The sequence below is a fragment of the Dromiciops gliroides genome, chromosome 2, assembly GCF_019393635.1.
Source record: "Dromiciops gliroides isolate mDroGli1 chromosome 2, mDroGli1.pri, whole genome shotgun sequence".
Classification (NCBI taxonomy): Eukaryota; Metazoa; Chordata; class Mammalia; order Microbiotheria; family Microbiotheriidae; genus Dromiciops; species Dromiciops gliroides.
This window is the reverse complement of record NC_057862.1, coordinates 477,114,709-477,138,550: the sequence shown is the minus strand read 5'-3', so window position 1 is coordinate 477,138,550 and position 23,842 is coordinate 477,114,709. Positions and strand designations below refer to the sequence as shown.

At 39.7% G+C, this 23,842-nt stretch overlaps 1 protein-coding gene across 1 annotated transcript in view; it reads left to right on the top strand.

Moving 5' to 3' along the window:
• Nucleotides 1-23,617, top strand: part of XDH (xanthine dehydrogenase) — a 70,119-nt gene extending 46,502 nt beyond the window's left edge. Inside the window, 21 exon segments of the mRNA XM_043988998.1 lie at nucleotides 918-1,042; nucleotides 2,414-2,551; nucleotides 2,673-2,762; nucleotides 5,045-5,135; nucleotides 6,282-6,304; nucleotides 6,306-6,371; nucleotides 6,373-6,473; nucleotides 6,629-6,775; nucleotides 7,123-7,204; nucleotides 8,608-8,703; nucleotides 10,222-10,290; nucleotides 10,292-10,351; nucleotides 11,291-11,365; nucleotides 12,922-12,974; nucleotides 15,155-15,179; nucleotides 15,182-15,271; nucleotides 16,887-16,993; nucleotides 19,545-19,683; nucleotides 19,685-19,710; nucleotides 21,109-21,286; nucleotides 23,516-23,617. Of these exon segments, the coding sequence (XP_043844933.1) occupies nucleotides 918-1,042; nucleotides 2,414-2,551; nucleotides 2,673-2,762; nucleotides 5,045-5,135; nucleotides 6,282-6,304; nucleotides 6,306-6,371; nucleotides 6,373-6,473; nucleotides 6,629-6,775; nucleotides 7,123-7,204; nucleotides 8,608-8,703; nucleotides 10,222-10,290; nucleotides 10,292-10,351; nucleotides 11,291-11,365; nucleotides 12,922-12,974; nucleotides 15,155-15,179; nucleotides 15,182-15,271; nucleotides 16,887-16,993; nucleotides 19,545-19,683; nucleotides 19,685-19,710; nucleotides 21,109-21,286; nucleotides 23,516-23,566 (1,832 nt within the window). The 3' untranslated portion in view covers nucleotides 23,567-23,617.
• The last annotated feature ends 225 nt before the right edge of the window (nucleotides 23,618-23,842 follow it).

Sequence of the window (23,842 nt, the reverse complement as noted above, 5' to 3'; positions counted from 1 at the left end):
TATTTTTTTAAAAAAGAAAAGCCATTTTCTTTATGTATGATAGAATTGCTGAATATTATAGCTAAAGGGAATTCCCCTTCTTTTGATGTGGAAAAAAAGATCAAGAAAGGAGAAGTGTTTGGGCCAAGGTTACATAGCTTCTGTCAGAACAAGGAGGAGAATTCAGGTCATTTGACAAATAACCTTTAATCATTTTTGTTGATTTCCCTTTGTCCTTTTCCATAATTGTACAATAATCTTTAGCAAAGACCTTGTCATTGCTGACTGTATTACCAGTATATATATTCCTCTTAATTTAAAAAAAATATGTCATTGTATGAATCCATATTCCACCCAAATGTCAAGAGCAAGGCTGACCATGTTACCTCCCTATTGAATCAACTCCCAATGGTTTGAACAATACTTATAAGTATTTAACAATCACCTCTTTGGAAAAAAAGAATGTATGCACCAACACACTTTTAAATTTAATCTGCACAATTGATATTTTCTTTATTGCTTTCTTAAGTCTAGATAGGAAACAAAATAATAAATCAAGTCCTGATTTGTAGCATTTTCTGATTTCTAAGGTGTAAATACTCACAGTGAAAATATAATAATTACCTCTTCAATTAGACTGTGAGCTCCTTGAAAGGAGAGACTACTTTTTGCCTTCTCTTTGTATTCCCTAGTGCATAACACAGTGCTTGGCACATAGTAGAAACTTAATAATTAATACTGCTTGACTTGACTTGCCTTGACATTATTACTGCTTCATTTTCAACGCATGGTTTGCTATGAACCTGAGATCTTTTTCTGATTTCCTGGTTTACTCACAATGATACGCCAATAGGAATCTGTGCTATACCTTTTCTTCCTTATATAGGATTCTATTCTTCTTTGCACTACTAACATGCAATTTTCTGTGGCTTTTCCAGGAGAGCTGTATATTGGTGGGCAGGAACACTTCTACTTAGAGACTCATTGCACAATTGCTGTCCCGAAGGGTGAAGCAGGAGAGATGGAGCTCTTTGTGTCCACCCAAAACACAATGAAGACGCAGGTAACCAACTAATCAATTGATGAACTAGAAAAGGGAATTTGACAGAAATACGTAAAATGTTGATTCCTGTTTGCAGAAAAACATAGAGAGGCAACATTGAACTAAAAATCAGAGGACCATTCATTAATTTAGAACTGAAAGGGTCCTTGGAGGCCATCAAGTCCCCTCCCTTCATTTTACAGAGAGGGGAAAGAAAAACACAGACAAGTAGTGAGATGTCTGGCTTAGGGTCACACAGCTAGTATGTGGATTTGAATCCAGGTGTTTCTGACTGCAAGTCCACAGTGCCTAATCACTACATCTGGGTTCTTTTCTCTTACTTTCTGTGTAACTGTGAGGCAAATCATTTGGAGAGGGTATTATTGTTCAAGTATTGATCAGACCAAATGACCTTTGTGATCCTCCTCTTTCTGGTCGATAGTAACCATGGTGGGGCCAGAGTGAGGTGCTGAATACAGAGGGGTGTTTCTGGGAAATGTTTAAACAACTGCCCTCCAAAAATATATATACATATGTTTGAAATGTGCACTTTTAAGCTATAACCTGCATTATTAATATTTTCTCCACCACTTTAAGTCTTGACAATCAACCAAAACAATAAATCACGCCCTGATTTGTAGCTTTTGAGGATTTCTAAGGTGTAAATGTTCACACTGAAAATCTAACAGCTGGTAGGAGCTGGCTCCAATACATTTGTCTTGCCTGTAGTCTCTGCCTATAGTCCTTGACAACTGGGGAAGCTAAGGCTGGTGGATCATTTGAGTTAGAGAGTTCTGAGCTGTTATAGGGTTAAACCTGATTGATCAGGTGTGACTCAGAGTTCAGCCCCAATATGGGAGTGAGGAGTGGGGAATCAGGCTGCCTAGGGAGAGGTGAACCAGTGTAGGTTGTATCCACTGGTTGTATCCATCTAGCTTCAGGGTGTCTATACAAACATAAGGAAAAGGAAAAGAATTCTAGTGTCTGGGTTTAGTCAGAGGTCACCACATATCTGAAATCGTGAGGTGCCTTGAATTTGACTTGTTTTTACATAAATAAACTCTTCTGCAGAATTCCCTATCTGCTCCAGTGGGATTAGTGTGTGTCACATTAATCTGTAGTGAGCACACCCCCTGTGCCTTGCTGGGATCTGCTGACAGCTCCTTAGGCTCAAAAGAGCCTGAGCTCCATCCATCACACCCAGTACAGGGTGTGATCTAGCTGAATAGACCTCAGCTACAGATGTTTCTGGTCTTTCTCCTTGCAAATTAAGAGGCTGTTTTCACCAGAACTGAATGCATGTGGAGTCTGAATCTATTAGAACTGACACAAACCTGAACATGGTGCTAGATGGGGTGTTAACACTGAAGCATACTCTTGTTTTCATTCTAGAGTTTTGTAGCCAAAGTCTTGGGGGTGCCAGCAAATCGCATTGCGGTTCGAGTGAAAAGAATGGGAGGAGGTTTTGGAGGGAAGGAGACCCGGAGCACAATATTGTCTACGGCAGTTGCTCTGGCAGCATACAAGTGAGTTCTAAAGCTGAGGGATTGGATGTTGGGATGGTGGGGAGAAGGAGACTTCCTGCTGTGTTTGGAAGCGGGTTTCTGAGAAGAGGTTGGTATGTCTATATAAGGTAATGGTCTCTCTCCAGGACTGGCCCGCCCTGTACAGATGCATGCTGGATCGAGATGAAGACATGTTGATAACTGGTGGGAGACACCCGTTTATGGCCAGATATAAGGTATCAGATTCAAAGGAACAAAGTCAAGTTCAGCCATGCTTATCTAGTGTCATAATTGGAAGACAGAAGTTCAGGGATGTGGGCCACAGTGTGTGAATGGGGTCAGATTTCTTTACTTAAGTTTTCCCCGTATGTGAAGAAGCATGGTAACCATAAATCAGAACGGTAACTAGCAATTTGGAGTCTAGGGCAAATGTTACAAAAACACATACATATATGGTGAACCACAAGAATACCACCTCACTTTTAACTTTTAAAGAAAAAATCATTTGGTGGGAAGAGACATCTGGATACTGCATATGGTTGTGGTGACAGAGATGAAGCCCCCTTCATAGAGTGGTGGTGATGGGGAATTAGTAAGGATATGGATAGAGGGGACAACATGCCATATGGTAGTTTCCTATTCTAAATTATTATTTCTTGCTGATTAACTGCTAAACTAAGTTGTTTCTATGCTGCTAAAGTAAGTGCTGTTAGCACCCTCTAAATTTAGTGCCCTAGGAATAAGCCTAGATCTCCCTGCCCTAGTTATAGTTCTGGTAGATATAGCACTGGACTAAACTCGTGTGATCTTATTTCTTCCCCCCCTCAACCCCTTAATTTTAAAAATTTATTTATTTTTTTAGTTTTTAATTTTTTTTTAGTAAAACATTTTTATATTTATAGTTTTGGGTTCTAATTTTTATCCCTTCTTTCCCTCTCTTCTCTCTGAGGTAGTAAGCAATCAGATATAGGTTATACATGTCCATTATGTGAAACATTGCTATATTAGTCATTATTGTAATAAGAAAGTTTGAATAAAAGGAAAAAAAGAAAGTTAAAAATAGCATGCTTCAGTCTGTATTCCATCAATTAATATAATTTCTTTCTTGGAGGTGGATAGTATGTTTCATCAATAGTCCTTTGGGATTGTCTTGGGTCACTGTACTGCTGAGAAGAGTTAAGTCTTTCACAGTTCTTCATTAAACAGTATTGCTGTCTCTCGTGCACAATGTTCTCTTGGTTCCTGCTCTCTTCACTATACATCAGTTCATACAAGTCTTTCCAGGCCTTTCTGAAATCAGGTGATCTGATTTCAATCTTACCTCTTTGACTATCCACTTTAATTCAATTCAGTAACATTTATTAGGACCCTACAATGTACTAAGCACAAGGCCAGGTTCTGAAGACAGAAGCAAAAATGAATTGGTCCCTGCTATCAAGATGTTTACATGCTAGCTGTGTGACCTAGGCATATGCCATACCTTAGCTTTCTCATCTGTAAAATGGGAGGATAATAAACTACCTCAGAGAGCTGGTGTGAGGATGAAATGCCAAGATGGGTATGGATGTACTTCGAAAAGGACTAGAGTGAGGCAGCTAAGGTGACACAGTAGCTAGAGCACTGGCCCTGAATTCAGGAGGAGCTGAGTTCAAATCTGGCCTCAGACATTTGACACTAGCTGTGTGACCCTGGGCAAGTCACTTGATCCTCACTGCCCCGCAAAAAAAAAAAAAAAGAGGAATGAATGAGAGGTTTAGCTGGGATTGCTTGGTGACTGAATACCACAAAGAAAGCTCATGGTGTGACATCAATTCCAATGTAGCCTGCCAGTACCATCCCTCTTTCATCCATGTTTACATGCTTAGAAGAGCATTTGCCCTTAGATTGAGACCTTTTCCTGGATTCCTCAGACTGACAGAATTGAGTCAGCAGAGTGTATTCCTCTCTTTTTAGTGGATTGAATTTAACACCTTCACTTATGGTGTCCTGAAATCTATTGTGAAGCACTAAATCCTACCTTGCCCTTCTTTCCTTCTCTTCTTTTCCCTTCTCTCATCTTCTCTCCTCCTTTCCTCATCTTTCTTCTTTGGTTTACCATCTTTCTGCTCCCCAATTTCTCTTTCTCTCTCTCTTCCAGGAACTCCAGAAAACAATAAATTCCATTCAATAAGCATTTTATGTAGCTTTCTACTGTAGAGAAATCATTGTGTGAGCTTCTGAAGAAAAAAAAAAAAGACAAAACCAAAATGATCTTGGAGCGATGAATGGGGTGGGGTGGCTATGTCCAAGGTTGTGAGGCCGAGGTTAGTCTCCTCCTGACCCGATTTGTCTTTTAAAGAAAAGGATTGTATTTTTTTCTCTGAAGGAAGTACCTGTATTAGGTCACTTCTGTTATATCCTTTGTATGTTGTTCCCTCTGGTTTTCTCCTGTGAAGCTAAAGAGAGGGGAGGGAAAGGGGTGGACAGAGATGGAGTATTGGAAAAGTACCTTGGCTGAAGAGGTCTGTTTTGTGAATAGGTTGGCTTCATGAAGACTGGGAAGATTGTGGCCCTAGAAGTTGAACACTACAGCAATGCAGGAAATACTTTAGACCTCTCTGGGAGTGTAAGTAAGACCTGGACTCTAGAGGCTACCATCCTCTCCAACCCCTCCCCGCCCCAAATGCAAGTTTAATGGTGAACATTGCTTGGAGAATGTTCCTGAGCATAAGAAGAATAGGTTGGGGTCCTCCAATGTTGCACGGGTTGCATTATAGAACTATCCTTAGCCTGATTCAAGGGATTTAGAGTATGACTTGGCTTTTGAAATATCCTAAGAACCCCAGCAAGTCAACATCCATAATATGGTGGCCAGTTAACAATTATTAAGTGAACTAAACTTCTCAGAGGAAAGATACCCTGAGGATAGGCATCTGATTTTATTGATTTGACTTAATTTCAGGCGACCTCCTTGATGCTATGTACTGACCACAATCTGAATTACACCATGAGTAAGCATTGAGGACTATACGATTTGGCAGGGAGAATCTCAAGAATTAGTCAAAAGCCCTTAGGTTACTGGGTGTGGGTGATCATAAGTGGAAGAAGTAGAGTTGGGGAAAGAATAGGGAGCACTGTGGTTAACCATTTGCTTTGGACTAGTTGAGACCAGAAGAAATTGGGCAATTTTTTTAGAGGTAGTATTGGCATAGATAGGATGACGTGACTCAGTCCTACTACAATGCTTCATTCTAAAATGCAAAGGATTTTAGGCTCTCGAAGGCTATCCCAGGAGAACACAGGTTATGACATGTCTTAATGAGCTGTAATGGTTTTAAATATGAACCTGGTGACGGACTGAATGTCACCAGGTTGCCCACAGGGTGATCTTTTTTTTTGCCACTCCAACTCTCATATGTCATCTACTAAGTCAGGTGGTAAAGTATATAGACTGCTGCTGGACCTGCAGTCAGGAAATACAATAGTTCAAATCCCTGCTCAGATACTTAATAGCTATATAACCTGGGTCAAGTCACTTAACTTTTGTAAACCTCAGTTTCCTCATCTGTAAAATGAGGGGCTTGGATTCGATGGCCTCTAAGATTGCTTTGAGCTCTAAATGTATGATCCCATAATCCCATGACCAGACCCCTTATAGTGAAATCCTGAGACTTTTGACTGTTTAAATTGGAAAGAATAAATCTGTGGAGACAGCCAGTGAAAGTGATGGATTAATTGTTCCTTTTTGGACTTTCTTTTCCTCAGATCATGGAGAGGGCTTTTATTCCACATGGATAACTGACTATAAGATCCCCACACATTTTCGGGGTACTGGCCGACTATGCAAGACCAACCTGCCTTCCAACAACAGCTTTCAGGGGTTTTGGAGGGCCCCAGGGGCATGGTTCATCGCTGAGTACCTTCTGGATGCTGTGAAGTGCCCTAACCTGTAAACTTCCACTGCAAGAGGACAAGTAAGAACTAAGATAGTGATTGTTGGCATAAAATATTGGGTTGCCCTAGCATCGGGATAAAATAACCTGTCCTCCCAGGAGCAAGTGTATCGGATTGGGTTGAGCCTCTGAGTACCCCAACCCCCACAACCTCTCTGTCTGTTGGGTCTGGTTCGGACGCTGAACATGTACAAGGAAGGAGACCTGACTCACCTTTAACAGAAGCTGGAGGTGTTCACTTTGCCCAGGTGCTGGGATGAATGCCTCGCAAGCTCACGGTACCACAGCAGGAGGAGTGAGATCGAGAAGTTTAACAAGTAAGACTCAGGAGGAAAAGATAGGAAACCAAGAACTTGCACTTGGAGAAACTGGTGTTGGGGAAAGGGCAGTGACTGAATCCTCCATTTCTATCATAGGTCAACTTTGAAATTTTCTGCAATAATTTGAATTTTTAACCATAACAGATGTTTATTAAGCCAGTATGCCAAACCCTTGAGGGTGATACAATGACTATGTGAGGCCATGTGGTTGCCTGGAAAATATACAGTCCCTGCCCTCAAAGAGCTTAAAATCTAATAAGGGAGATAAGATATATATACAAAGAAGGTTGAGGTCCACATGAGTGGTTAGGGTCTTTGGAAAAAAAATGTCACTCTTTTTCCAGGGAGAATTGTTGGAAGAAGAGAGGTTTGTGTATAATTCCTACCAAGTTTGGAATCAGCTTCACAGTTCCCTTTCTGAATCAGGTAATTAAGTACCCTCGTCTCTTCACTTTCATTTCACTTGACTGGATGCCTGCATTTTTACTTTACACAAAGCTGCTCAAGAGGGATATCTATTTTTGTTGGTGGTAGAGTTCACTGGAGAGAGAAGCCTGGTGCTGCTTAGACTTTTGTTATATATGATTAATGAGCTAGGTTTTAGCACCTCTACCCCAGCTGGGGATGCCACCACAATTCATCAAGTGTCCGTCATGCCTATGGCATTGTGTGAGGTACTAAGGATACTATGATGAAAATTGTAAATAAAGTACAAGGCAAAATGTAACAAGGGCAGTGGAAGGATCCAGACCTGAAGACTATAAGAAAGATGAGGAATCAGGGTTGTTTTATCTGAAGGAAAAGAGGTAGGTGGCTTCCCAGATGATGGCAGCCCAAGAACTGAGCTCTGAAGGCAAACTTTTTCAACAGGTAGAAATGCAAAGAGAGTGGTAGGATAGCATGATGAAATGAGTAACACAAATGCACAGGGACCAGAGTGGGCAGGGAAAAACTGGGAAATGCCTAGTGGTCCAGTCTGGCTGGAAGTTAGATGGTATGAAAGGGAGAAGAGTGAAATAAGGCTGGAAATGTAGATTTGAAGTCAGATTTTCAGGGGTCCTAAATGGCAGAGTAAGTTTATTCTGTACACTAAGGGGTACCAGTAAAGAATTTTGAGATGGAGAGTCACTTGGTCAGTCCTGTGCATTAGGAAGATTGTTTTGTTAGCTATATGAAGAATTTGAGAGTGAAAAGACTAGAGGCAGGGAGAATAGGTAGGAAATACATGGTCTAAGAAGGAGGTGGTGATGACCCCAGCTAAAATGATGGCAATGTAAGTGGAAAGGAAGGGAGAAATGTGAGATGTCATGGGGATAAATTGTCAAGAGTTGGAAATTTACTGGATATTGAGGCTTAGAGAGAGGGAAGAATCAAAGACAAACCTAAGGTTTTGAACCCAAGGGACTTGGAGAATGATATTGACAATAGTTGGGAAATCAGAAGGCAGGAAAGCCTGGGAGCAGGGAGAGTAGATGAATTCAGTCTTAGATATTCTGAGTTTGAGGTTCCAGTAGGATTTCAAGGTACAAACATGCAGTAGGATGCTAGAGATGCTGAAATGGAGTTCAGGGAAGAGACTGGGCCTGGATACGTGGTCATCTGTAGTGATAACTGAAGCCATGAAGAAGAATGAGATTACTAAAGGAGAGGGAATGTAAACAGAGAAGAAAAGAAGGCTCAGAATATAGCATTTAACTTTCTGGGGCTTATGATGCTCTTCAGAAAGTATTTTGTTGGGCACTACTACCTTCAGTCTAAGCCTAAAGAGAACTTGAAGCTAAGTAGGTCCCATGAGGTGGTCCTGATGTGGTCTCTTCTTCTTCCCGCAGGCTGGAGCCCTGATACATGTGTACACAGATGGTTCAGTTCTTCTTACCCATGGTGGTACAGAGATGGGCCAAGGCCTTCACACCAAGATGATCCAAGTAAGCAGCCTAAGTGAGCCCAACAAAAAAAGGAGACTACTTTGTGGGGGAATACTCTCAGCACTAGGCACTTCCTCTAGAAATGCAACATGGTCTAATGGAAAGACTGCCTGAGTTGATGTCCAGTAGACCTGGGTTCAAAACCCTCCTTTGATGTTAACTAGCTGTATGACCCTGGAAAAATAATTTCAAATCTTCGAACTTTGGTTTCCTCATCTGCAAAGTGGGGATCGGTACTGAGAGATAGCATGGCAGAGTGGCATACTAGAGAGTCAGAAGACCTAGATTCAAACCCCATCTTCTGACGCATGCTATAATTGCTGTGTGACCTTTGGTAATGAATCATGCATTCAGACAATTCTTTAATGTTACAAGGTGCAAACAAATTTCAGATTTTCTTAGAGAGAATAGCCTCCTTGGTAGTTTCTTCTACTGATGAAATCACAAGTCCAGATGTTCTGCTGCTTCTCTTCTCCCTCTGCACACAAAAAATTGTAGCATCTCCTCACAGGGCTGTTATGGAGTTCAAATTGGGGGGGGGAAGCACTTTGTAATACATTTATTGTGAAACATAAATGTTTGTTGTTGTTTACTTACTAGTACTCTCCAGGTGAGAATGAGATTTGTCCAATGGAATATACAAGGGATATACCTCAACATAAATTATCATAGGATTAAAAAATGGGAAAAAACCCCTTAAGTATATTTAATCCATCTCCTTAATTTTAGAGATGAGTAAATAGAGTCCAGTGACTTTGAAAAATATCACCTTTCTTTTCCTAAGGCTTCAATTTTATCATCTTAATAAATGAAGGAGTAGGATCAAGTAATTTCTATGGACTTCTGAGACTCATCAAAGTATAAATAGAGGGGCAGGCTAGGTGGCACAGTGTGGATAGAGCACAGGCACCTGGAGTCAGGAGAACCTGAGTTCAAATCCGGCCTCAGACAATTAAACACTTACTAGCTGTGTGGACCCTGGTCAAGTCACTTAACCCCAATTGCCTCACTTAAAAAAAAAGTATAAATAGATAGAGAGCCAGCTTGAATGTCAGAAGACCTAGTTCAAGTCTATACTGTTCCACCTAATGGGCTATGTGACCCTGGCCAAGTCACCTAGACTACCAGTGCTCCCAGGAGATTCTATACAACTCTGAGAGGAGGCGGTGCCTCATTGTATTTGTAGGTGCTTCCTCATCTGATATTCTCTATATCAGTGAAATCATGGATCAGTTTAAAAAAAGGTCTTTTCCAGCTCTAACATCTAATGACCTTCCCACAAAAGCTGGTATATTGGCTACAGGATGTACTTACAGGGAGGGATGAATTCCCAAGGGATGTAGCATAAGTGAATGAACCTCGGAGCTGTAATCAAATGTTGCTGCATGGGATGAGACATTGGACTAGATGGATCTAAATTCTTTCCCAATGCTAATAAGATTCAGTGATTCTAAGCATTGCTAGCAATGCTTTCTAAACATAAATATACTCTCTAGCCATGGGCTCCGCTTTTTACAGGTGGCAGCAAAGCTTTGAAGATCCTCACCTCCAAGATTTTACATCAGTGAAACAAGCACTACTACAGTGCCCAAACACTTCTCCTACAGCTGCCTCTGTCAGCACTGACATCAATGGACAGGCTGTCTATGTAAGGATCTTGTGGGACTCGGTGGGTCTCTGGGATGGCCTCTTGTTCAGGTCCAGATCAGTCTCTTTGGGATGTCTGTGGCAGTGTTCCACTAAGGTTATTTGATCATGAGCTGTCCTGTTCCTCTGGTGCTGTGATTAAGGAGGACCCTTTTCTCTAGACTCAAGGGCATAGGAAAACCCACAAGGCTCATAACTGCTTCTATTAACATCTTTGCATTTAGGTGGCAAAGCTGAAGACAGGTAAGTGGACAGGGCAGGACAATGGAGAGGAAGTGAGATGGTCAAACCAAGAGATGGGGATATCTGTTTTGGGACTCCTTATTGTGAGAGACCTGACTAAACTGAGGAGATAATGATCTCAGATACAGCCTTAACAGTCCCCATAAATATACCAGCAAGAAATCAGTATTTTTTAAATCAAGCAAAAGGTTTGCTTTGGCAGTGAATGAGACCTCAAAACAGCACCTTTCTGAGTAACAACTGCTTTCTTAGCCTCTCTTTCTAAGCAATGCCTATTTCAGTGAGGAGCCTTGGACGGTAGGTATCCCCCAGAGTAAGTCAGTGATCACCTCCCACTCCTCAGGCAACCCCAGCCTATTATCTCGGAACTTCTGGGGGCATTTCTCTACCTTCAGGAAATGCTGAGAGGGTAGGGGCAGAATAATAATATTTATATACCATTACGGGGCCTGTGGGGGTAGTTGAGGAGGAGCTAGACTTGGAGTCAGAAAGTCCTGAGTTCAAATCTAGCCTCAGACACTTACATGATGTGTGACCTGAACAAATAATTTACCTCTGTTTTTCTCAATTTCCTTAGTATAACACAAAGGTTTGAAGTTGGTGACTTTTAGGGTCCTTTCTAGCTCTAAATCTATGACCCTATGACCAATGACCAATATGTTTGTGGGGCATGGTTTGTGTTTGCTTTTTCCTTTAGGAAGCATGTCAAACCATCTTACAGAGGCTGGAACCTTTCAAAAAGAAAAATCCCAATGGTTCTTGGGAAGACTGGGTAAGTTGCATTTATTAAAAATAAACATGGTAGGGGCGGCTAGGTGGCGCAGTGGATAAAAGCACTGGCCCTGGATTCAGGAGTTCCTGAGTTCAAATCCGGCCTCAGACACTTGACACTTACTGGCTGTGTGACCCTGGGCAAGTCACTTAACCCCCATTGCCCTGCAAAAAATAAAATAAAATAAAATAAAATAAACATGGTGAAACTAAGGACCTGATAATATTTGTAGTGCAAAATGCTCATGATCTGTGATTTCCTGGGTTTGGATGCTCTATCCACTGGGACAAATTATAACCTCCTCTATGCCTTTGTAGATAGATTTTGTGAATTTTGTTGTTCCCCTAAAATCCATCCTCTGGACAGTTCTCTAGTGAAGAATGTTGATGCTCTGACCAAGACTAGTTCTGTCTCAATGAAGATACCCAGAGTTCATTATTGGGGCTATACTCAATGCCTTTTCACCTTGGTAGTGCCTGCCAGAGCTTATGCCCTATTGGCATGGCTTTCTTGAGAACCTGGGTCACCTGCACACCTGCACACCAAGCCATGCATAGGGAATGTATCTTTGGTTTTATTCTCATTCTAATCATTTTCTTTTAAGACTTAGAGCAATATTGTCACCACTCCCAAGACCTTCAGGCTTTTCCCCCTGGGAAATTAATGAAACAAACTACTTTTCTTTCCCTAACATATCTCATATCTCATTAAAACCCGTCTTCCTTACTTCCAGTAACCTCTTCTTCTCCAGGGTCTTATCTTTTTCTCAGATGGCTGACAACAAATTCGCTTGAGATGTTAGCTTATTAACTTTACAGTGTCCCTCTTAGAAGTATCTGCTCTTTAGTTAGAAAGATCTGGGTTCAAATCCTACCTATGACTCACACAGGCTTGTGACCATGGCAGGGTATTTTACCTTCAGTGTCCTAGACAACTGTCCAAGACTCTACATAACAGAGCAGTTTCTGATCTGTATTGCTACAAAAAGTTTCCTCACAGTATTCCTTATCTCATTAACTGATACCCCACTCCACACCCCCCCAATAATAATGCAACAACAACAAAAATTGGTGACCCAGATTGTGTGAGAGGGATTGAGGATCATGCTACATTGAGTGAACTGGAAAATTTTTAGTTTGGAAAAGACTTGGAAGTAGGGTAAGGGAAAGAGTTTTTTTTTTTCAAGTATTTGAAATACTGTCACATGGAAGAAAATGTTGAATTGTTCTGCTTGGGCCTAGAGGGCAGAATTTGGGAGTAGTGGATGACATTTATAGGGAGGCAGATTTAGGTTTGAGGCAAGATAACCTAAATTAGAATGGCACCAAGACTGGAAAGAATAATTATAGAAAAATTATAAAGGAAAACTCAGCAGGACTTGGTAACAGGGAAGGAGAAGAGGCAGTGATGGATGATTGAGATCTGAAGCTTGGGAGAATGGTCACATTACATCTTAGAATAGCAGATCAAACTGTCTTTTTATAATTCTCTCTAAGGTTGGAGGTTTGGAATATGGACCTTCCCATATCTCTCATAAATCATTTTCTCTCCTTCAGGTCAATGCTGCCTACTTGGCACCAGTGAGTTTGTCCGCCACAGGATTTTACAGGTAATTGTTCAATCTTTTCTAATTTATCCTATTTGATTATTAAAGCACTGTTGGGAAAATTTTACCATCATGAATTCTGATCTGTGCCCAGGCAAAAGCAGAGAGTTCCAACCTTTCACTACGATGGTAGAAATAGAGTTCTCTCTGAGTTTTTCCTAGGAATTTCCATTTGGAGACATCTCCTTAGATAGAACTACCATGTTTCCTATGAAATATTGAGCCTTGTTACAAAGTCATCTCAATGGAGATGTTGAATGGATTTACAAGAGGAGCAAATTCCTTCTCCAGCTTGGAGGAGGAGAAGGAGGATGATGATAACTATTAATAACTGACTTTTTTTAGACCAGACAGTGAGTCCACAGGTATAGAAAACTCCTTATGAGAATCTCCCTCTTCTAATTCAGATAATAATAATTATGATCCATGATGATAATAATAACAATTAGCATTATATAGTGCTTACTATGCGCCAGGAACTGTGCTTTACAAATATATCTTACTTGATCCGGTTACAACAATCTTGATTGGTAGGTGCTATTATTATCCGACAGTTGAGGAAACTGAGAAGAAGGTATCTACTTTGTAATTTATAGCCTTAGAGAGCCGCCTGGGCCATTAGAAGGTTAAGCCATTTGATCAGTCTCATACTCTAACATTTTTGTAGACTTTAACTTTACAAAGTGCTTTAATAGTCAGTATCTAACCTATGGCCCACAACCACTCTGTGAAGTAGGTACTGTATGGCATTATTCTCATTTTTATAGATGAGGAAAACTGAGTCTCAGAGAGGTTAAATGACTTCTCCACATAGCTATAAGTGTCAGAAACTATATTTGAATCAGACTTTCTGGACACTTAAGTCCAGAACACTGTTCATTGCATCACTTTGTCTCTTTGAAATATATTGGAAACCAAAGACCTTTATGGACAGAAGCCCTTTGGACTTAGAAGCTAGAAATTGATGAACACACAATTACAATTGAGTTCATTTTGATTTCCATCTCTCCTATGAAATTTTAACTAGCAAAACTTCAGTTCATTCACAGATATTTAACTTCAGGTAGTAGTGTTTTATTCCACTTTAGTGGTCTCTTGGGGTATGAAACTGTGGGTGTATGGGTATTTGTATAGACTTTTTCAAAAATATTTTTGCTAAGGTCAGAAAGGGCATCAGCAGAAGAGAGAGCAAAGCAGAGTACTTTTAAAAACAACAAAATTGAGGCTGTCTAGATTGTCTGAATAACTGGCTAAATGACCATCTTTCACACAGAGATTAGTGAAGACTTGTATGAGGCTCTATCTAACTTTTTTCAGGTAATCAAAGATTCAACGAACATTTGTTAAGCTCCCTGCTTTGTACTTTGTCCTGGGGATAAAAATGTGAAAGTTAGATAGTCCCTGCTCTCAATTAGCTTACATCCTACTACTGTTTTAATAGTAAGGTAGACTCAGCAGCAACATAGCCAAAGATTCCTTACAGGGCAAACCCTTCTAATAAAACCACAGTTTTATTTTAACTATGTGAGCCTATACATGTCTGTGACCCTTCTGAGGCTCTCATTATTTACTAGAAAATAGGGTGGAACTCTGATTTACAAAATGACTTGACTAATTAATATCTGTTGGCTAATAGTAGCAGCTCATAAAAGATGGGATTACAATATCAGGGGAGCAGAGATCACATATTATGAAATTACCTATGTTTCCTTGCCAGGCTAAAATGTTTTTATCTTAATGAAATTTGGACTTTGTTGGAAAATTAATATGAAAAACCTTTGTGATCTCAAGGAGGAAGGTGAGGCAGTGTGTAATTGGGGAGGTCACTGGATTTGACATCAGATAACTTAGGTTTCCATAGCAGCTTTACTGATTAAATACCTGAGTGACTTTGGAAAAATTCTATACCTCCCTGGGGTTTCCTTCCCTGTAAAATGATATTGCCCTGGATGGCTGATTCTGAGATTCCTTCTAGCTCTCTACCTCGGTCCTATGGCCTCTTCTAAATTCAGTTCCTCACCTGTAAAAATGGGAACAATTGGTAATACCTTGTACTGTCTCATGAGTTATTGAGAAGGAAGTGTTTTGTGAACCTTAATGTGCGTAGACATTGATTCCTACTGTAGGGAAGGACTATTTTTCTTGCTGCTCATTTTGAAATGTATGGTGTCTTTTCTTCTCAGAACACCCAACCTGGGTTATAGCTTTTGAAACCAATTCTGGGAAATCCTTTCCACTACGTCTCCTATGGTGTAGCTTGCTCTGAGGTTGAGATAGACTGTTTAACAGGTGATCATAAGGTAAGAAGCTTGAGACTCTCTTATTGTGGAGTCAAGTTAAAAAAAACAATGCTGATGGGCTATTAGAAGGAAAATCCTTGGTTTAAGGAAAATTCTAGGGCTTTAGAATTGAAAGCTTCAAAGGGCCACTGAAATGATATATCACAGAATCATACACCTAGAAGTGGAAGGGACTTTAGAGAGAATCTAGTTCAACCATTTCCCCTGCCCTATTTATGGATGAAGAAACTGAGACCCAGAGGGGATAAATGATTGGCCTGAGGTCACAGAGAAATAATAGATTCAGATCCAGATATTTCTGACTCAAAATTTGATAGTTTTATATGATCTTAGCAGACCTCAAAAGTATTTGCTGTCCCATGGACACTAGGAACTTTCAATTAATACTGATGGATGAATGAATATACTTAGTGAACCTTAGTACATAGGAACGTGGCTAGAACACTTGATCAGGAGTCAGAAAACCTGGATTCAAAACTGGGCTCTGCTACTTCCTACCTATTGACCTTGAACAAATTATATCTATGGGTTTTCATTTTTGTCATTTGTAAAATGAAGAGGTTGCACTAGTTGATCTTTAAGACGATCACTAAAACATGCAACTTAATAACCACAAATGTATATTTATTTCTTATCCTAAGTTTTCCTTCTTCTAACAACTTCTTCCTTGATTGATATCTGAAGGGCACAAATTATCAATTAATTAATTCAACAATTACTAAGTACCTACTTTGGTCCACCTAGGCATCATGTAAGTTATCAGAGATAGAAAGGTAGAGTAGATAGAATGGTATATTTGAGGAAACAAAGATCTGGGTTCAAATCCTGACTCTGAGTAGCCAAGGGACAATTCAAGGAGACAGATCAGATTAGGCTGTTATAACTCAGATTTTTTAGTCAAACTGTTCTTGTCCCCTCTGTTTCACATGCTTCTCAGTGAACATATGCATTTGACTACATATTGTGGCTAAAGGTTTAAACTATCCAAAGAATCCATTTTGGTGCTTGTTGGTTTCAAGCACTATGTACCAATTTTGGTGGGAAAACTTTATAGTGCTTTCCAAAGTCTCATCTCATAGATCTGAATGGTGATATCAAATACATTATTTATACATCAATCTGATAATTATCAGGTTCCGAGGACAGAATACCACTTCTTGATATATTTTTGTATTCAACTATCTTGGTTCCCTACCATATTATTTTGAAGGTATCATTAAGTAAAAATTTTATATAAATATATATATATATATATATGAACTCTTTTTGACTGTTTCATAGTTTCAGTGAGAGAAAATGGTGTTGGTACTATTGATACTGTAGATTGTAAATACAACTGAACTTTCTGAAGAGGAAGCTATGGGTCAGGCAGTGATCCCAGATTCTTACAGTCTGGTTGATAGTTGAAACAGTAAGAATTGATCCAGGACAGAGAATTCAGAGATCAATTAGCCTTGTGGTTGAGTGGATCTGGGACACCACAGGTACAATAGTGGAATTGTGGCAAGACAGTGTTCACTATGGTACTTCCAGAGCCTAACCTAGTCAAGATCCTGACTGTTATTTTTGACATTGATCTGTCTTTGAACTGCTCCAACTTTTTCTTCCTTTGTAGAACATCTCCACAGACATTGTTAGGGATGTTGGCTCCAGCCTGAATCCAGCTATAGATATAGGACAGGTAAGGATCTCATGGAAAAACTAGGGTTGAAACAAATTTGGGTACTGGTGTTTCCATTTGATTTTCTGATTCAATTGCCATATCTTGTTATTACTTTCAAACTTCCTCACTCATTAGACAGGATAGATGATTTCAGAATATAGAAATGAGAGAGAGATTTTTTAGGATATATCCAATGCAGGGATTTGTTTTGCTCTACTATGCATATTTGTTATAAAAGTTTTGTTTTTTCTATTTCCTTTGCAGGGATGGGAGGAAGAAAAACAATATTTTTGTCAAATGAAAAAATTAAATTAAATGAAAAAAACCCTACTTATTAAGCACATTGACCCATAGCATAGTTGAGTTATTGTACAGTAAATCATTTTAGGTCACCAGGGTCCCTGCTGAGTGAGCATTTATAAATTAAGGCAAACAACAACTAACTGTAACTACTTTTAAAAGGTGGCACAAACAACCAAATAAATTCAAGACAGTAAAACTCTTAGGTGAGAAAGTACCATGGCCAAGTGAAGAGAGAGCTCAGAGTCAGGAAGATATAGGTTTAAATATTCCCTCTGGCATTATACTGGTTTCTGTGACTCTGGGCAAGCTACTTAAAGTGCCCCAGGCTATTCTTTAATACTGTAAGCTGGAAACAATTATCGATCTACATTAATAGAGGGACTTTTCTCTCAAGAAGTTTCCTACTTCAGCGGAGTCATGGATCTATATACCACATCCAACCCCCTGCCACCAGTAAGACATATTGTATACACTCATATATATTAAGAGTAAAGCCTTCTTGGAGTAGATAGTGCAGATAATGGGAGAAGTGATCAGATCTCTTCCCAGAGAGAGTGAGAAGGAGATGTTACCATAGCTACCCTCCTCCCTTCATAGGTATGGTAGAAATGAAACTTGAAGAATTGGAAGTTGTATTGGAGATCACTGAGAGTGCTGGGATGGAGGGTGGGAGGGATTGCAGAAGGGAAAGTTTCCAGATGAATGAGAAAATTTAGAAGATGCCTATTCAGAATTAAAGAGATGAACAAATGATGTGTCCCCTATATGTAGAAAGGATATACCCGAGATTTAGAGAAAGGCAAAGGAAATGACCAGATTGGAAATATGAGTGGGCAAGCCCAGAAAACAAAATCATGATTTCTTAGAACAGGAGCAGGGATAACACAACATGCAGAAATCCAGCACTCTAAGAAAGCAGGTCATTTCTTGTTAGGATTGTTGTGGAATGTTTGACTCTCTAGTGACTTTTTGTGTATTAATAGGACAGTAGTGCTAAAGAGGCCTTGGAGAATTATCTAGATTAATCCTCTGTGATGTCACAGCTGGAGGAACAACCCCCCTCTCCCCCTCCACCATGTGGGAGAGAACTTGCTTTTTCCCTGTGTGACATCACAGGCAACTGCAATTTTAAAGAGCGCTATTTCTCTCCTTTACATCTCCACTTCCTCAGAGATTAAATTGGAAGTCCCTTTCTTTTTTTTTATCAGAGGTTTTTTTGTTTGTTTTTGTTTTTATGAAGGCTAATGTAGATGCAGCATGATACTGTTCATGGTGTCAAACCCAAATAGAAATGCTTTCCACTAACCATACAAAAGGATCTTTGGAGCCATTTATCCATTTAGAAAACCACATATTAACATTATCTATGTCCTTTGCATTTTTGTTTATTTTGGTAAATATTTCCCAATTATATTTTAATTGGTTCTGAAGCAATAAGTAGTATTTGGGTCCATACAACCAGAGAGCTACATATGTGATATCTCTGGTGTACTTGATAGAGACCTGGCCCTCAGCAAGACCTAAGTTCAAGTCTCACCTCTGATTAGGTGAGCTCACCCACTGGTTGTGTGAACCTTGGACAAATCATTTAAACTCTGAGCTCCCCAAGCAACTCTCTAAAACTAAAAGATGGACAGAGACGTGAAGATCTGAAGTGTAGATGTTTCCTTATGGAGCATTCCTTATACCAATGAAAGCAAAAGTCTGATTACCACCAAAAAATGTTGATCAATGTATGAAATTCCTTTACTATCAAAGCTTGTATGAGAATCTACATGACTGTATTAGCAAAGGGATCTTGACTCCCTTTCTCTGGGTCAAACTCTTGGTGGAAGTACCAATAACTAGAAGTCACCACAGGGACTAGAAGTGCGAGGTAAATGAGAAGTAATGGGATGACATAGATCCATCATTGTTTAATTAGTCTCTGAATACTTTAGAAAATGCTAGAGAATGGAGGTAGCTAGATGGCATAATGGATAGAGCACCAGCCCTGGAGTCAGGAGGTACCTGAGTTCAAATCTGGCCTCAGATACTTGACACTTACTATGCTGTGTGACCTTGGGCAAGCCACTTAACCCTCATCTGCCCAACCAAAAAAAAAGAAAAGAAAAGAAAATGCTAGAGAAATAATACAATGACCTTCCTATCCCTTCATTTTTCTTTTAGGCTATTTTTCAGTCTCATTAGATTTGGGTACTTTATGGGGAGAAGAGCACCTTTGAGAAAAGTCCAATACTTATTGAGAGCCAGGGTTAATGAGTGGATCTTTGTTTCATCTTGCAGGTTGAAGGGCATTTGTCCAAGGCTTGGCCTCTTTACTCTGGAGGAGCTGCATTACTCTCCTGAAGGGAGCCTACATACTCGTGGACCCAGTACCTACAAGATCCCTGCCTTTGGAAACATTCCTATTGAGTTTAGGGTGTCTCTTCTCCGGAATTGTCCTTAATAAAAAAGCCATCTATGCACTAAGGTATCACTCTGGGGTCTGCGATATTTGGTTTTTAATAAATGCATCTTTCTGAACCAGGGTAAAAGGCAGTGGTCTTTTCAGATACCCATTTGCCTAGGTTTAAAATTGTCCTTTTCTCTTGGTAAACAAGTGGTGTTGGGTGTTGGCAACTGGGGTGTGCTGCCCAAAGCTTCCAGTTGAGTTTGGTTTTGAAGGGATACCTTGAAGGTATATGAACTCACTGCATCTAGAATCAGATTAGGAAGGTTTCCAGATTCGTCTAATGTTACTTGGTCCAGTTCCAATAAGGTGCAAACAAACATAGACTCACTTTGCCAGGAATTATCTTTGATCTTAGGCAAACCTCAATCTACGTTACTTGTTAATGATGTGGCTAATGATCCATGGTAGCTTTCTCCTAGTGATGTTGTAAGGATTGTTAAGATATGAGAGAAGAGCCAGCATAGTGTAATGGATGAAGTGCCCACCTAGAAATCATGAAGGTATGGGCTCCAATGCAGCCGTCAGATGCCTACTATGACTGTGATCTTTACTTTCCACATCTGTAAAATGGAGATATTAATAGCACCTCTTTCACAGGATCATTGTGAGGATAAAATGAAATAATGTATGTAAAGTGATGCATAAGTTTGAGCTAGTATTATTTAAATAGATCTTTTGTTACTCTGTAGCCTCAATTTGCTATATCCTTTCTTCATTCCCCTATTAGGGAGCCATCTCTTGTGATAAAGATTTAAAAAAAAAGAAAGGAAATTGAGGAAAACTAATCAATGCATTGGAAAAAAAATCTGAAAACATATTTAATGTTGTACCATTGTAGACACTTCCCCCCATGCAAAGAAGTGGGGGAAGTGTCTTCTATCTTATCTTAATTTTGTTCTTTGTAATTTTGCAACAGTCATTTCTGATCACTTTGTGGTTATGGTTCTTTCTGTTTCCATTGTTGTGGTCTTTGTGCATATTGTTTTCATGGCTCTGCCAACTTCATTCTGCATAAGTTCATATCTTTCAATGCTTCATTCTACATTGTTTCTTTCAGCACAGTATATTCCCTTACCTCTTGTACTACAATTTATTTAGCCATTCCATAAACTGTTGTAATCCTTAATACAGTTTGACAGTCACTTAGATTTCCCCACCCAGAAAGGAATGGAAATGTTTCCTATGACACACAGACCTTTCAAGGGGATGGCCATTGCTTCCTTTTTTGTCCATTCTTCTTATGATGGTTTAGGTGATGAGATTCAAGTTCCAGACCTGACTCTCATTTTTCCCTCATTTAGTCCCCATTTGCAGCTCCCTACTCTATTTCTAAATATACTCTTGGGTCCAGGCTCCTGCACGATAAATAGACCATGGCTCAGTTTGACTTCTTTCCCCTGCTTTCTGTTCACACAGGCTGTTGGAGAGGCCCCCCCTCTTCCTGGCCGCCTCCGTCTACTTTGCAGTCAAAGATGCCATTTCTGCAGCCCGTGTTCAGAATGCAGATTCTAAGATGAAGGAGCTTTTCCAGCTAGACAGCCCTGCCACCCCAGAGAAGATCCGCAATGCCTGTGTGGACAAGTTCACCACTCTGGTATGACTTCCACAGCCTTAATCCTTCTAGAATGGAAGGGATTTGGAGAGAAGTCTTGTCTGTGAATTTAGAAAACTAAGGTTAAGGAACCAAAGAGAGGGGCCTTATGAGGCTACTTCTCTGTTGCACAACATAGATTCAGTGATTAACCATTAGCATTATAAGAACTATGATTAATTGGGGAAGCCACAGTAGGTCAGAAATTGGCTTGACAGAAGGTAGAACTTGATACTAATGAGATTTGGCATACAGTAGAATGGACTAGATCATTGGGTAGGAGGTTCCCTACCACTGGAAGTGTTCAAGAGAATAGATGACAATTGGGGAAGCAACAGAAGTGATTCCTTTATTGAGCTAAGATCCTTTACAGTTTTTTAAAAAATTATTTATAGGCAGCTCGGTGGCACAGTGGATAAAGCACCGGCCCTGGAGTCAGGAGTACTGAGTTCAAATCCAGCCTCAGACACTTAACACTTACTAGCTATGTGACCCTGGGCAAGTCACTTAACCCCAATTGCCTCACACACCACAAAAAAATTATTTATAGTTTTCAGTTCCAATCTCTATCCCTCCTTCCTCCCCTCCCCCTCCCTGAGGCAGCAAACAATCTGATATGGGTTATATATGTATGATCATGCAGAAAAATATTGTCACTTTTTTACAAGCAAATTAAATCATAAAAAACATAAAAAATGACAATTCAAAAAAAATTGTATTTCTTGAGTACCAAAAAGAACCATAACTAGCAATAGTTTCACCTGGGCCAAAGTTAGGGTAACAAAAGGGCTTAAAGGGTTGTAATTTTCAGGAAGGAAGCCTTGGGAATTCTTGGGTTTGGAAAGAGCATGCTGACTTTAGAGTTTAAATCCTGCCTCTGATGTTTGATACTCATGTGACTTTGGGCAAGTCACTTGATTTTCCCTAGGTCTTACTTTCCTCCTCTCCGAAATAAGGAGGTTAATACAGAGTGATCCCTGAGGCCCCTTCCAGCTTTAGAACTATAGCCACTATGGGGGAAAAAGCCTAATTTACCTCTATTGGAGGTAGAGCTCTCAGAGGAGGAAGTACTCTCCCACAGAGTCTATTGGCACTATCTCAGTTTCCTATTCTGAAGCAATGCCCTGCATACTCCTCCCCCCTCCCCCCTGCCAAGTTATACCTTTGATGGCTCAGGTTTCTGAAGAAACAAAAAAATGATGAGAAAACTCTCAGAATAGCAGTTTTGTAGAAGTGCCACATGTTAGGTCACCTCCTTGGAGCTAAAAAAAAAAAATGAAGTACAATGCATGGATGTTATCTTGCTTTTCATAGATATGAATAAAAAAGTTATATAATAGATCCCCAGAAAAGTCATGTCTTCAAGTTGGTCACTAACATTTTATAGAAACCCTCATATGTCATGGCTCTGTGAGGAGAGACAAATGATACATAAAATTTCTTTTTATTGGCACACCTTTGGGAAATGCTGATTTGATGCTATTTGTATATTGGTTAATTTGAAAGAGAACCTGAAAAAAGGGGTTGTGGAGGACTTCTTCTTTGGTCTAAACTTTAGATCTAGTTTTTTGCCTCAGGGTTTGTCTGAGGTGCATATATGCAGAGCCCTCGGATTGGCATAGGCAAATCATAAGTACATTTCATTAGTAATAATAGTAATTAAAAATGGGCTTATATCGCAATACTTTTATTCAATTACAAAGCACAGTCATTTTGTCCCACCGCACAATAGTCCCTTAAAACATTACATATGATAGGAGTGTATCAACATGTTGCCAGAACCATTTCTATCTGAAATCCATGAAAAAGATAAGGAAATGACGATGACAATGATGATGATAAAGATGACAACAACAACAATTCCCTCCACTGATAAGACTGTAAGAACACCTTACTTTCTCAATATATGTGACTTGCATCTGTAGCCTCCCATAAATCTCTATAAAGGATCCATTTCTCATCTAGTTATCTTAATACGTCATGGGAGGTAACCATATAACACAATGTATAGATTTTCCACTATGGTCTGATTCAAATGAATTCTGGTATTAGCCAGAAATTCTGTGAAGGGCACACTGTGTCGAAGCAATGGGCCGTGGCCCATGCAAATGCCATGTTTCAGAGGACAGGACTGAGGAGGATGTGTTTTAATTGTTGAGGGGATAAGGATAAGTGAAAGGAAGCACAAACAAAGATCCTGCTAGTCAACAACTGTTTTTCTTTCCTCTGCAGTGTGTTACAAAAGTGCCAGCGAATTGCAAGCCATGGTCTATGAGAGTCTGAGAAGAAAATTCACAGAACAATCTCCCTGTTAAGCAGATGGTGCCTTCAAGAGAAAAGGAAAAACACCTCTCCAAGGGACCCAAGATTCTAAATGCACAACATAAAACATTTCTGGGTCATCACACCATCTCTGGATTAAAGGAAATTGAACATTTAGAAAAGATTTTGATCTACTATGTGACTATGTGATTTACAACAGATGGAGTGAGAAAAGTCAGAACTTTATGATCTCAATAGTAGTAATTGAATAGTTACTAATGTTATTTATATCAGATT